We start from the raw sequence: 14,032 nt of genomic DNA, 5'->3' as shown, positions 1-14,032 counted from the left end.
ACACAAAAACCAACAGTGTGTCTATATACCAGCAAGACACAATTAGAAAATTAAAAACAAAAAGGGAAACAGTTCCATTTGCAACAGGGCTTCCCTGGTGACTCAGCTGGTAAAGAATCCGCCTGCAATGCAGGAGACCTGGATTCGATTCCTGGGTTTGGAAGATCCCCGGGAGAAGGGAATGGCTACCCACTCCAGTATTCTGGCCTGGAGAATTCCATAGACTGTATAGTCCATGGGGTCACAAAGAGTCGATCACGACTGAGCAGCTTTCACTTCACTTCCATTTGCAACAGCATCCAGAATAACAAAACTTGAGAAAACATTATTGAAGGAAGTTATTTTCCACGCAAGAATCCTGGAGTGGATTGCCATTTCCTTCTCCAGGGAAACTTCCCAACTCAGGGATCAAACCCGGGTCTCTTGCACTGCAGGCAGATTCTTTACTACCTGAGCTACCAGGGAAGCTCCTCAAAGGAAGTTAAAGAAGACCTAAATAAAGAGAAAGCTATCCCATGTTCATAGATCAGAATATTTGATATTGTTAAGATGTCAACAGTACCCAAAACAATTTTCAGAATCAGCACCATTAGTATCAAAATCCAAGCTGCTTTTGCAGAAATTGGCAAACTGATCCCATTATCACATATGGAAATGTAAGGGATCCAGAACAGCCAAAACAATCTGGAAAAAGAAAATGAAGTTGGAAGACTCGCACTATCCAATGTCAAATATCATACAAAGCTATAGCATTTAAATCAGTGCAGTACCGAACTTCCTTGGTGGGCCAGTGGTTAAGAATCTGCCTGCTAATGCAGCAGAGAAGGGTTTGATTCCTGGTCCAGGAAGACCCCCACATGCTGCAGGGCAACTAAGCCCGTGCCCCACAACTACTGAAGCCAAGCCTAGAGCCCATGCTCCGCAACAAGGGAAGCCTGTGCGCCGCAACCGGAGTAGCCCCTGCTTGCTGCAACTAGAGAAAGCCCACACACAGCAACGAAGACTCAGTGCAGCCAAAATTAAATAAATAAAATTTAGAATACATACATAAATAAGTGTGTTACATTTAAAAAAAACATTAAAAACAGAACAGTGCAGCGCCAGCATAAAGAAAGAAATCTAGATCAACAGGATGGAATGGAGAGTCCAGAAATGAATCTTCACATTTAACGTCAATTGATTTTCCTATGAAGGTACTCAGACAACTGAATGGGGAGAGTCTTTTCAACAAACAGTGCTGGGACAACAGCATTTCCACATGCAAAAGAAGGAAACTGGGCCACTGCCTCATATCATATACAAAATTAACAAAAAATAGATTATAGATCAAAATGAAAGTTAAAACTATAAAAACTTTAGGAAAAAATATAGTATATTTTAGTCATCTTGGATGAGCTTCTTAGCTATGACGCCAAAACACAAGTAACAAGAAAAAAATTGGTAAGTTGGATTTCATCAAAATCTAAAACATTTGAGCTTCAAGAGTAAAGTGAAAAGATAACCAACAGATTGAGAGAAAATGTTTGCAATTAATGTATGTGACAGGGGGCTTTAGAACCAGAATATATAAAGACCTCTCACAACTCAACGATGAAAAGACAAATAGCCCAATTTGAAAATGGACAAAGGAAAACAAAAACACTCCTCTCTTAAAAAAAAGTGGACAAAGGGTTTGAATAGAATCAACACTTCTCCAAAGAAATACACAAATGGCTAGCAAGCATGCGAAAAGATACTCAACATCATTAGTCAATAGGGAAATGCAAATGACAACCGCAGTGAGGTACCACTTCACACCTACTTCACAACTAAAAAAAAAAAGACACACACACACACACACACAAAGAAAGACAGATGCTACAAATGTTGATTAAGATGAAGCAGATTAGAACTTTCCTACATTGCTGGTGGGAAATGCAAAATGGTTCAGCCACGTTGGAAAACAGCCTGGCAGTTCCTTAACAAGATACACGCAGAGTTACCATGGGACCCAGCCATTCCACTCTTAAGTATAAGAGAATCTAAAATTTTTACCCAAACAAAAATGTGTACACAAATGTACACAGTATCATTATTGAAAGTAGCCAAAGACTGGAAACGACCCAAACGTCCATCAGTCAAGGAATAAACACCATGTAGCATGTCCATACAGTAGAATATTATTCAGCAATGAAAAAGGATCTTTTTCATCTAACATGATGCATGTTACAACACAGCTAAACTTGGAAAACATTATCCTCAGTGAAAGGAGTCAATCACAGAAACCAAAATCCATTTGATTCCACTCATCCAGAACAGGCAAATTCAGAGACAGAAAGGAGGTCAGTGGTTGCCAGAGGCTGGGGGCACAGGCTGGGTGGACAGAGGGGAAAGAATATAAAGTAACGACTAATAAGTTTCGGCTTTCATTTGGGTGAGGAAAATGTTCTCAAATCTGATAGTATGATGAATGTACAACTTTATGAATACACTAAAAGCCACTGAATTGTACCATTTAGAAAGGAAAATTGTATGGTATGTGAGTAGATCTCACATACCATTTTTCTGTTCTAGAAAAATGTAACAAGGGAAACTGCTCATAGCAATGTTAAATGGAAAAGTCCTGATATATAACTACCATCAAGTTTATGGTGAATATATTAACATATTGGAAATATATGGAAAAAACTGGAAGCATAAACACCAAAATCTCAATAGTAGTTTGCCTTTAGATAACCAGGAACCCAATCCATCCCCCTTTTCCTGAATATACTTTTCTCTACTTCTTAAACCACAGCGGCCAAGCCAGTTTGTGTCTGGCCTGTGTTCCTTCCTTTTCAGCATCCTTGTGATCTTATCCCAGGATCTGCCTCCAGAGAACCCCAACCCAAGACACAAGGCATGTGTGTCACTTCCTACTCTGTAAAGCACTTCCACGTCCAAAGTGGTATTTTCTTCTCCCAACCCTGCAAGGTCAATGTTATCAGCTGCATTTTACACAAAAGAATTGAGGCCCAGGGCAGCTAAATGCATGGCAGTGGTCCATCCAACTCATGTGAATTTGTCCACAAAAAACAAATTTCATGATGACATTTTACTTACAGGTGCTTCACTGAAAACTAGGGCAGTGGAAAGAGCAGACATGGAAGCTCGGGGCTCTGGGTCTGGCCAAGCAGCTTCCAGACTCTCCTGTCCCCGGGGTTCCTTTTCTATGAAGTGAAGGGTCAGCTGAGAACAAGCCCTCAGCTGTCTTCCAACTCTGAAGGCTGGTGAGTCCTCAGCTGTCTTAGAAAGCATTGCATGGTCTGTTCCAAACACATCTCTCTAAATGTTACCCCTGCAAGCGTGCTTGGTCAGTCATGTTTGACTTTTTGCAAACTGGAGCTCTCTAGCTCCTTTGTCCATGGGATTCTCCAGGCAAGAAGACTGTAATGGGTTGCCACGTCGTCCTCCAGGGGATCTTCCCAACCCAGGGATTGAACCTGCATCTCTTACGTCTCCTGCACTGGCAAGCAGGTTCTTTACCCACTGAGTCACCTGGGAAGCCCAAACGCTAACCCCAATGATGGCTTTTCTGTGACTAGACTGCTGCAATACAGAATGACTGCCCCATAACTAGCAGAGTCTCCGTCAGTAAAGGCATCAGCTGAGTGAGACTTCATCAGGAATTTCAAGAAAATCCCAAAGAAGGATAAGATGCTTAACTCATAAGAAGATACACACACACACACACAACTGACAGAAAAATTGGGATGTGGGTTTCCCAGAGTCTTCAGAGTGCTGAGTAATTGAATATTCACTGTTTTTATGAAGTTAAAAAATGAAGCTTGTTGCTCAGACACAAAAAGGAATGAAATTATGCCATTTGCAGAGACATGAATGAACATAAGAGATTTTCATACTAAGTGAAGTAAGTCAGAAAGAAAAAGACAAATATCATAAATTAATTCATATATGTGGAATCTAAAAAATGGTACAGATGAACCTCTTTGCGAAGCAGAAATAGAGACACAGACATAGAGGACAAACGCACAGACACCAAGGGGGAAAGGGCGAGGTGGGAAGAACTGGGAGGTTGCGATTGACATATACACACTATTGGTACTAGGCATAAAGTAGATAACTAATGACAACCTATTGTACAGCACAGGGAACCCTGCTCAATGCTCTGTGGTGACCTAAATGGGCAGGAAATCCAAAAAAGAGGGGATAAATGTATCTAGATGGCTGAGTCACTTTGCTATACAGCAGAAACTAACACAACACTGTAAAGCAACTATAAACCAATATAAAATTTTTTAAAACGATACCTGGGAGCTTCCCTGGAGGCTCAGTGGTAAAGAATCCACCTGCCAATGCAGGAGACATGGGCTTGATCCCTGATCCAGGAAGATCCCACATGTCATCAAACAACTAAGCCCATGTGCCACAACTATTGAGCCTGTGCTCTAGACCCCCAGAGCCTCAACTACTGAGCCCACTTGTTCTAGAGCGCATGCTCCGATACAAGAGAAGCCACCGCAGTGAGAAGCCCGCTCACCACAACTGGAGAAAAGCCTACATAGCAACGAAGATCCAGCACAGCCTCAAATAAATAAATGAACAAATAAATAAAACAAAAACGATGCCCGGACAGCTCCTGTGACAGGTAACTAGAGGATGGCTCCCAACTCTGCCAGGAAACGTGGTGCTTCAGCCTGGGTTTCCTAGAAGCCCTTCTTGTCCAGGTCAGTCCACTGACGCCTTAAAACACTCACAGAAACTGTGTTTCCCAAGGCCTCTTCTGGGTCTCATTTCAGGAATGACGGGGCCTCCCAGTGATTTTTAACAAAGATGTGAGAAATATTTTCTCTCAGTCAGTCATGTGCTAAACGTGAAAGCTCACCTCATCGTCATCCATGAGATTTTCCTTAGCAAAGTCATACAGCTCTTTCTGGAGCATGGTCACGTTAAAGAACTGGACTGCTTCCTGTTTAGACACAAACAGAGAACAGTATATACCAACCAACCATTTAACAGAATCGGGGTGCAGGGGGAACAGGGGGTTGGGGTTTCTTTGGTGAGGGGATGATGAAAATGTGCAAAATTAAATAGTGGTAACAGCCATGCAGCGCTGTGAATATACGGAAACCTCTGAAATGTGCACTTCAAATGCATGAACTTTCAACTATATGAATTATATCTCAATTCGAAAAACAGTGGCTAACCCCAAGTGAATGTATGTGAGAAAGAGAAATGTATGTGTGTGTGTCTGAACAGTGAGGTTGAAGGAAGATGTATGTACAGCAAACCAGGACAGCCGGCACAAATCTCAATGAAAATACAACTTAAAGGCACATGAGAAAAAATCGTCTGAAAGTGATAAATAATCCACAAGTTTCCCTGAATGCGTGCAAAACTGTGTGTGTGCATCAAAGGAATGAAATGATGATCCATCCATAAACAATCCTGCCATGGAGTTGTTAATTACGGGGAAAAAATATGGTATGAGAGTAACAAGGGAAGCATTCATGATGAAATTCTTAGAAAAAACAAAGCAAGTTGTAAAACAGTATGTAGGATCCCATTTTTGTAAAAATAAAGAATTACATGCTGCATATATGGCATCATACAGCTTTACCACAGCATGAGACAGAGAAAACATAAAATCAAGAGGAAGGGTCAATTCCGAACTGAAATGTTTCTGTAATGCTTGAAATTTCAGGAGAGTATACCGATTTAGAAAAGAGAACAAAGGGGTAAAGTGTTAAAAGACAAAATAGCGACAGAAGTAAGTTGAGATTCCCTTGTTTCTGAAATAGCCCTTCTCTTCAGACGCTAAGCTGCCTCCCGGAAGTGGCATAACGACGCGAGCGGAAACGCGGTGCCTGGTGGGCCGGCGCTCACCGGTCTGGGCCGGAAATGCTCGTCCGCCAGCGCCCACTTGTCCCTGTGGTACTGATAGTACACCAGGTTCTGCCGCATGACCTTGTCGCTCTGGTCAAAGAGCAGGTAGCTGACAGCACAGGGTGCCGCATTCTTCAGGTCGTTCACTGTGGGCGGAAGAGCGAAAACAGGAACAGGAAGTCAGCCAGCCTCTCAGGAGAGGAACCGTTCTTCTCAGTGAAGAACAGCTTCCAGGAGAAGATCACTAGCAAGCCCCCCTTCCAAGCCTCTCTGACGGAACACCTGCAATGACGGGAAAAAAGAACTCAGGGATGAACAGGCTGTAGACAGGATCTCCAGGGAAAAGTGGAATCCATTTGTGAAAATGACAGAAGTTCCTCGGTACACAGAGGCCAAGGCAGAAGTAACTAGTCAATCCCCGTCAGGCCACCGTGACCTGGGCTGGTGTCACATCCCCGGGGCCTGAGCAGGCCTGCGTCTGGAAACGACTCTCATGGGACTGACGGAGGCTGTGCAAGCAAATGAGGCCCCCTTGGACCTGTACTGGCCCCTCCCCTCTTGATGGGACCACAATCTCCAGATCCAGGCAGGTCCACAAAGAGCCACAAGAAGCCCAGGACACCCAAAGATCTGTGCATCCCTCTGGACTGGAAGAGCTTCGTAAAGTCACCTGGTCTCCCCTCCTCCTGTCCTGGTGCTGGGGTCCCACCTCCACCTTCCTTCCTGAGAGTCGCCCCCACCTACGGAGGAGGTGCTCCCTCAGCAGAGCGGTTTTCCAGGTGCAGAGATTTCTCCATGGGGGTAAGGGGAAAGGGAAGAAGGAATGAGACCCTGGACCCTGGGCGTTTCTTCTGGCACATTCCCCTCTCCTTGACAACCCAGGAACAGGACATCTCTAAGGCTCTGTCTGCCCAGGTATCCGGACCTGGGTGTGAAGTAGTGCTGCCGCCTTGTGGCCTTTCCCCATAACTACAACTTTAAAACCCCCACTTAAGGACATTTCCTGTTCATCAACCCTGCAAGGACTGGAAAGGACACCTACCTTCAAGAAATGTACTGCAGTAGGCTACGAAAAAATATTCAACACAGGGCCAACTTTCAAAAAGCCAACTTCAAAAGGTAAATTTCATTCATACTGTTTTCTAAAAAGTAATGGAAAAGCTGCTCCATATGACTCAGTTCAGTCACTCAGTCGTGTCTGACTCTTGGCGACCCCATAGACGGCAGCATGTCAGGCTTCCCTATCCATCATCAACTCCTGGAGCTTGCTCAGACTCATGACTACTATTGCTCAGACTCATGAGTACTATTATATGTATGTGACATAATCCATATGACTACTATTAGAGAAATGTAAATCAAAAATGCAAGGAAGAATCACCCCACACCCGTCAGCATGGCCATCAGCAAATGGTCTGTATACAAACAACAAATGCGGAGACAGAGTGCAGCGAAGGGAATCCTCCAGCCAGGTTGTTGCGAGTGTAAATCGGTTATCAGGCACTCTGGAGAACAGTGTGGAAGTTCATTAAACGAACTAACAATAGAGCTAGGATGTGATTGGGCCACCCCAGTCCTGGGCATGTAACTGGAGAAAACCAGAATTCCAAGAGACAAGTGCACCCCAGCACTTAGTGCAGCCCTGATTGCAACAGGCAAGACATGGAAGTCACAATGTCCATCAACAAATGAATGGAAAAAGAAGAGATGCCACATGTTTACAATAGAATATTACTCAGCCATACAAAGGATGAAATGATGCCACTGGCAGCCACACTGACAGACCTAGACATGATCATACCAAGTGAAGTAAGTCAGACTGGGAGAGACAAATAGTATATGAGATCACTTAGATTTAGAATCTAGAAAATAATGAGAATTAATTCATTTATGCAACAAAAAGAGACTCACAGAGTTGGAAAACAAACTTATGATCCACAAAGGGGAAATTAGGCTGGAAGGGATGAATTAGGAGGTTAGGATTAACAGATGCACTCTTTTATATATAAAACAGATAATCGAGAGGGACCTACTATACATCACAGGGAACTCTGTGAAACACCCTGTAAAACTACAGGGAAAGGATCTGAAAAACAATACATCCATGTGTGTGGATAACTGAACCAATTTGCTAGACAGCTACAACAAACACCATAGTATAAATCAGTTCTATCTCAGTTCTATTTTAAATTTTTAAAAATTACATAAAAAGCAGTACCCACCATATTGCCCTCAGGCCATAGGGACCTGGGCTGGTGTCACATCCTTGCACCCTGAGAGGCTTGGGTCTCAAGACTGGACTCTCATGGGACTGAGGGAGCTGGGAATTACATGCCATCAAAACAGCACCCCTTGGACCTGTAAGGACTGGTCCCCTCTGGATGGGACCACAATCTCCAGATGCAGGCAAGCTCTTCAGAAGCTACGTGAAGCCCAGAGCATCCAATGACTGGTGGGCCCTCGGGCTGGAAGAGCTTCCAAAAGCCAGCAGGTCTCCTGGACGTGTCCTGGTGAGGGAACTCAGCACCAACCTCAGACGACATCACCCTCAGCGGAGTGGTTTTGCAGGGACTGGGATTTGTCCATGGGGAGAAGGGGTAAAGGAATGAGACACAGGCCCTTAGGCATTTCTCCTGGCACCTTCTGCTCCCTTGACAACCCAGGAATTGACTGACTTTCCTGAGGTTTTGGCTGCCCAGCTGATCAGACCTAGGTGTGAGGAAGTGCTGCTGCCTGTGGCTATTTCTCGTTACTACAACTTTAAAACCAAGGTTTGTGGACACTACGCCTTCAGTAACCCTGCGGGGCTGCAAATGACACCTGCCCTCAAGAAATGCCCTGGAGCAGGTCGTAGGAAAAAAAAGTCAAAACAAGGTCAACTTTCAAGAAGCCTGCTTCAAAATGTAAATTTCACTCATACTGTTTGAAACAAAGTATGAAAAAGATGCTCTAAATGGCTATTACTAGACAAATGTCAATCAGAACTACAAGAAGGTATTAACTTGCACCAGTCAGAATGGTCATCAGGAAAACAGTCCACAAACAGTAAATGTGGAGACAGGGTGGAGCAAAGGAAACCCTCCTATAATGTTCTTGTGAATTTAAATCTCCAGGAACTCCAGAGAACATCGTGAGGTCTTTCAAAACTACTGAATAAAAATAGAGCGGGCATATGATTTGGCCACCCCGCTCCTGTACAAGTGGAGAAAACTGAATTTCAAAAGACACGTGCACCCCAACATTCAGTGCAGCGCTGCTTACAACACCCCAGGAATGGAAGCCACAAGAGTGCCCATTGTTAGATGAACAGAAAACAGTGTGGCCCATGTATACAATGGAATACTACTCAGCCATAAGAAAGGGTGAAATGATGCCACTGGCAGCCACCTGGATGGACCTAGACGCGATCATACTAAGTGAAGTAACTCGGACTGAGAAAGACAAATATTATATGAGATCACTTACAGTTGGAACCCAAAAGCTGATCAAATAATTTATGTCACACAACGAGACTCACAGCTTCAGAACCAATGTATGATTCTATAAGGGGAAATTGGAGTGGGAGGGATGAAGTAGGAGGTTAGGAGTAACAGATACACTCTCATATACATATTATAGAAAATAAAAAAGGACCTACTGTACAGCAGTGTGTGAAACACTCTAACAACCCATAAGGGAAAAGGATCCAAAACACATACATCTATGTGTGTGCATCATTGAACCAATTTGCTGGACACCTCAAACAACATTCTCCTTGACAACCCAAGAACTGACTTTCCTGACACTCTGTCTGCCTAGGTGATCAGACCTGCACATGAAGTGGTGCTGCCTCCTTGTGGTCATTTCCCATTACTACAACTTTAAAACAGGCTTTTATGGACACTGTTAAGTCAAGTGGGCTTTAGGAAGCATCACTATGAACAAAGATACTGGAGGTGATGAAATTCCAGTTAAGCTACTTCAAATCCTAAAAGAAAGTGAAATTGAAAGTGCTGCACTCAATACACCAGCAAATCTGGAAATCTCAGCAGTGGCCATAGGACTGGAAAAGGTCAGTTTTCATTCCAATCCCAAAGAAAGGCAAAGCCAAAGAATGTTACAACTACCATACAATTGCACTCATCTCACATGCTAGCAAAGTAATGCTCAAAATTCTCCACGCCAGGCTCCAACAGTACGTGAACCAAGAATTTCCAGATATTCAAGCTGGATTTAGAAGAGGCAGAGGAACCAGAGATCAAATTGCCAACATCCGTTGGATCATAGAAAAAACAAGAGAGTTCCAAAAAAACATCTGCTTCATGGACTACGCCAAAGCCTTTGACTATATGGATCACAACAAACTGTGGAAAATTCTTCAAGAGATGGGAATACCAGGCCACCTGACCTGAGAAATCGGTATCACCTCTTGAGAAATCGGTATGCAGGTTGAGAAGCAACAGTTAGAACCAGACATGGAACAACGGACTGGTTCCAAATTGGGAAAAGAGTACATCAAGGCTGTATATTGTCACTCTGCTTGTTTAACTTATATGCAGAGTACATCATGCGAAATGCCAGGCTGGATGAAGCACAAGCTGGAATCAAGATTGTAGGGAGAAATATCAATAACCTCAGATATGCAGCTGACACCACCCTTATGGCAGAAAGCAAAGAGGAGCTAAAGAGCCTTTTGATGAAAGTGAAAGAGGAGAGTGAAAACGCTGGCTTAAAACTCAACATTCAAAAAACTAAGATCATGGCATCCAGTCCCATCGCTTCATGGCATCCAGTCCCATCACTTCATGGCAAACAAATAGGGAAACAATGGAAACAGTGAGAGACTTTATTTTGGGGGGCCCCAAAATCACTGCAGATGGTGACTGCAGCCATGAAATTAAAAGACGTTTGCTCCTTGGAAGAAAAGCTATGACCAACCTAGATAGCATATTAAAAAGCAGAGACATTACTTTGCTGAGAAAGTTCTGTCTAGTCAAAGCTATGGTTTTTCTGGTAGTCATGTATAGATGTGAGATTTGGACCATAAAGAAAGCCGAGTGTTGAAGAATTGATGCTTTTGAACTGTGGTATTGGAGAAGACTCTTAAGAGTCCCTTGGATTGCAAGGAGATCCAACCAGTCAATCCTAAAGAAAATCCACCCTGAATATTCATCAGAAGGACTAATGCTGAACCTAAGCTCCAATACTTTGGCCACCTGATGCAAAAAACTGACTCACTGGAAAAGACCCTGATGCTGGGAAAGACTGAGGGCAGGAGGAGAAGGGGACGACAGAGGATGAGATGGTTGGATGGCAGCACCGACTTGATGGACATGAGTTTGAGCAAGCTCCAGAAATTGGTGATAGACAGGGAAGCCTGGCGTGCTGCAGTCCATGGAGTCACAAAGAATCGGACATGACTGAGCAACTGAACTGAACTTTCCTTCAAAAATCCTGCAGGGCTGGAAATAACACCTGCCTTTAAGAAATGCCCCAGGGAAGGTCAGGAAAAAAAAATTCAAATAGGGCCAACTTTTAAGAAGCCAATTTAAAGATGTCGATTTCAATCACACTGTTTGAAAAGAAAAACCAAAAAAACAGTGGTAAAAGTGCTCCACAAAGCTATTATTAGAAAAATGCAAGAAGGTAACAGCTAACACCAGTCAGAATGGCCATCAGCAAAACATCTACAAACAGTAAATGTGGAGACAGGGTGGAGCAAAGGGAACCCTCCTATGCTGTTGCTGGGAATGTTAATTGGTAAACAGCACTCTGGAGAACAGTGTGGAGGTTCTTTCAAAACTGAAAATAAAGCAGGGAAAAGGATCCATGCCACTCCTGGGAGTATAATTTGAGAAAACTAAATCTCAAAAGACATATGCACCCCAACGTTCAGTGCAGTACTGCTTACAACACTCAAGGCAAGGAAGCCAGTGCAGCATCCATCGACAGGTGAGCAGAAAAAGATGTGGCACATGTATACATACAATGGAATATTACTCAGGCAAAAGAGAGATACAACAGTACCCCTGGGAGCCATGGGGATGGACCCAGATGTGATCAAATACAGTGAAGTCAATCAGACTGAGAAATACACATATCATATGAGATCACCTACAGGTGGAATCTGAAAACTGATACAAACAAATTCATATATGTAAAACAAAGACACTCACAGGGTTACAAAACAAACATATGAAACCCAAAGAGGAAATTAGGGCAGGAGGGATGAATTAGGAGGTTGGGATTAACATATACACTCTCATATACATAAAACAGATAATCTAGAAGGACCTATTATATAGCATAGGGAACTGTGCTCAACACTCTGTAATAGAAGGGAAGAGGATAAAAAATATATATATATCCACAACTGAATCAAGATGCTGTATACCCAAAACATATTCAATAGTAAAATTCTACTCCATCTAAGAGAAAATATTTAAAAACCCAGTGCCTGCCATATTCCCCTAGGGCCTGGGGGACCTGAGCAGGCTTTGAAGACTGGACTTTCAGGGGGCTGAGGGAGCTGGGAGCTGTGTGCCAGCAAGCCAGCACCCCTTGGATCTGCAGTGCCTGGAAGCCCACCGATTAGACCATGATCTCCAGCTCCAGGCGGGCTCATTAAAAGCCACAGGAAGCCCAGGGCACCCAAAGGCCGGTGAACCCTTCAAGCTGCAAGAGCTTGGAAAAGTCACCTGGCCCCTCTCCGTGTCCTGGTGCAGGGTTCCTACCACCAGCCTCCGAGGACAGCACCCTTAGCGCAGCGGTTTTTCAGGGGCTGGCATTTCTCCGTGGGGTAAAAGGGTTAGGGAAGAAGGAATGAAACACAAGCGCTGGGAGTTTCTCCTGCCACTTTCCGCTCTCCTTGACATCTCGGGAGGGCGACTTTTCTGAGGCTCTGGCTGCCCAGGTAACCAGACCCGGGTGTGAAGAAGTGCTGCCTCCTTGTGGCCGGTTCTCTTTACTACAGCTTTAAAACAGGCTTATGGACACTTGGACTTCAATAACCCTGCGGGGCTGCAAATGACACCTGCCCTCAGGAAATGCCCTGGGGTAGATCACGGAAAAAAAAGTCAAAACAAGGTCGACTTTCAAGAAGCCTGCTTCAAAATGTAGATTTAACTCATATTGTTTGAAACAATAACGTCTGAAAAAGATGTGATGCTCTAAATTAGACAAATGTGAACCACAACTTTGAGGAGGTACCAACATACCCCAGTCAGGATGGCTATCAGCAAAACATCTACAAACAGTAAATTCGGAGACAGGGTGGGGCAAAGAGAACCTTCCTACAAGGTCTTGTGAATGTGACTTGGTAACAGGAACTCTGGAGAACACCGTGAGGTTCTTTCAAAACGATTGAATAAAAACAGAGCGGGCTTATGATTCAGCCACCCCACTCCTGGGTGTACAAGTGGAGAAAACTGAATTTCAAAAGACACATGCACCCCAACATTCAGTGCAGCACTGCTTACGACACCCCAGGAATGGAAGCCACCACAGTGTCCATCTTAGATGAACAGGAAATGATGTGGCACATGTACACAATGGAATACTATTCAGCCACAAGAAAGGAGAGATGGTGAAGGATGGCGAAGCCTGGTGTGCCGAAGTCCATAGAGTCACAAAGGTCGGACACGACTGAGCGACTGAACAACCATAAGAAAGGATGAAATGATACCATTGGCAGGCATCTGGATGAACCCAGACATGATCATACTGAGTGAAGTAACTCGGACTGAGAAAGATAAATACCCTTTGAGATCACTTACAGTTGGAATCCAAAAACTGACAGAAATGAATTCATTTATATAACACAAGGAGACTCACAGAGTTTCAAAACAAACATGATTTCCACAGGGCAAATTAGGGTGGGAAGGATGAATTAGGAGGTTAGGATTAGTAGATACATTCTCAGACACATAATACAGAGGGTCAAAAAGGACTTCCTGTATAGCCTAGGGAACTGTGCAACACTCTAACAACCCTCAAGGGAAAAGGATCCGGAAAAACAATACATCTATGTGTGTGTGTATCCCTGAGTCAAGTTGCTGACACCTCAAACACAACATGGTAAGTCCACATAAACTAAACATTACATAAAAAAGGAAAAGCAGTGCCTACCACACTGCCCGCAGGCTGGCATCACATCCCTGCAGCCTGAGAGGCCTGGGTCTCAAAGACT

The 14,032-nt window shown here is 43.8% G+C and overlaps 1 protein-coding gene across 3 annotated transcripts in view; it reads right to left on the bottom strand.

The window, feature by feature from the left end:
- The window catches only part of CRTAP (cartilage associated protein), a 38,883-nt gene that overhangs the window by 3,193 nt on the left and 21,658 nt on the right, over positions 1 to 14,032 (bottom strand). For all 3 annotated transcript variants that reach the window (XR_002312991.2, XR_002312992.2, XM_020888598.2), the window contains exons 5-6: positions 5,866 to 6,011; positions 4,865 to 4,948 (exon numbers count right to left, since the gene is read on the bottom strand). Coding sequence is in view for 1 of the 3 variants with exons in the window: in XM_020888598.2 (XP_020744257.2) it covers positions 4,865 to 4,948; positions 5,866 to 6,011 (230 nt within the window). In the remaining 2 variants the exon portion in view is untranslated. The remainder of the gene's footprint in view (positions 1 to 4,864; positions 4,949 to 5,865; positions 6,012 to 14,032) is intronic.

This window comes from Odocoileus virginianus, chromosome 26 (genome assembly GCF_023699985.2).
Source record: "Odocoileus virginianus isolate 20LAN1187 ecotype Illinois chromosome 26, Ovbor_1.2, whole genome shotgun sequence".
NCBI lineage: Eukaryota > Metazoa > Chordata > Mammalia > Artiodactyla > Cervidae > Odocoileus > Odocoileus virginianus.
This window is presented reverse-complemented; position numbering and strand designations above follow the sequence as displayed.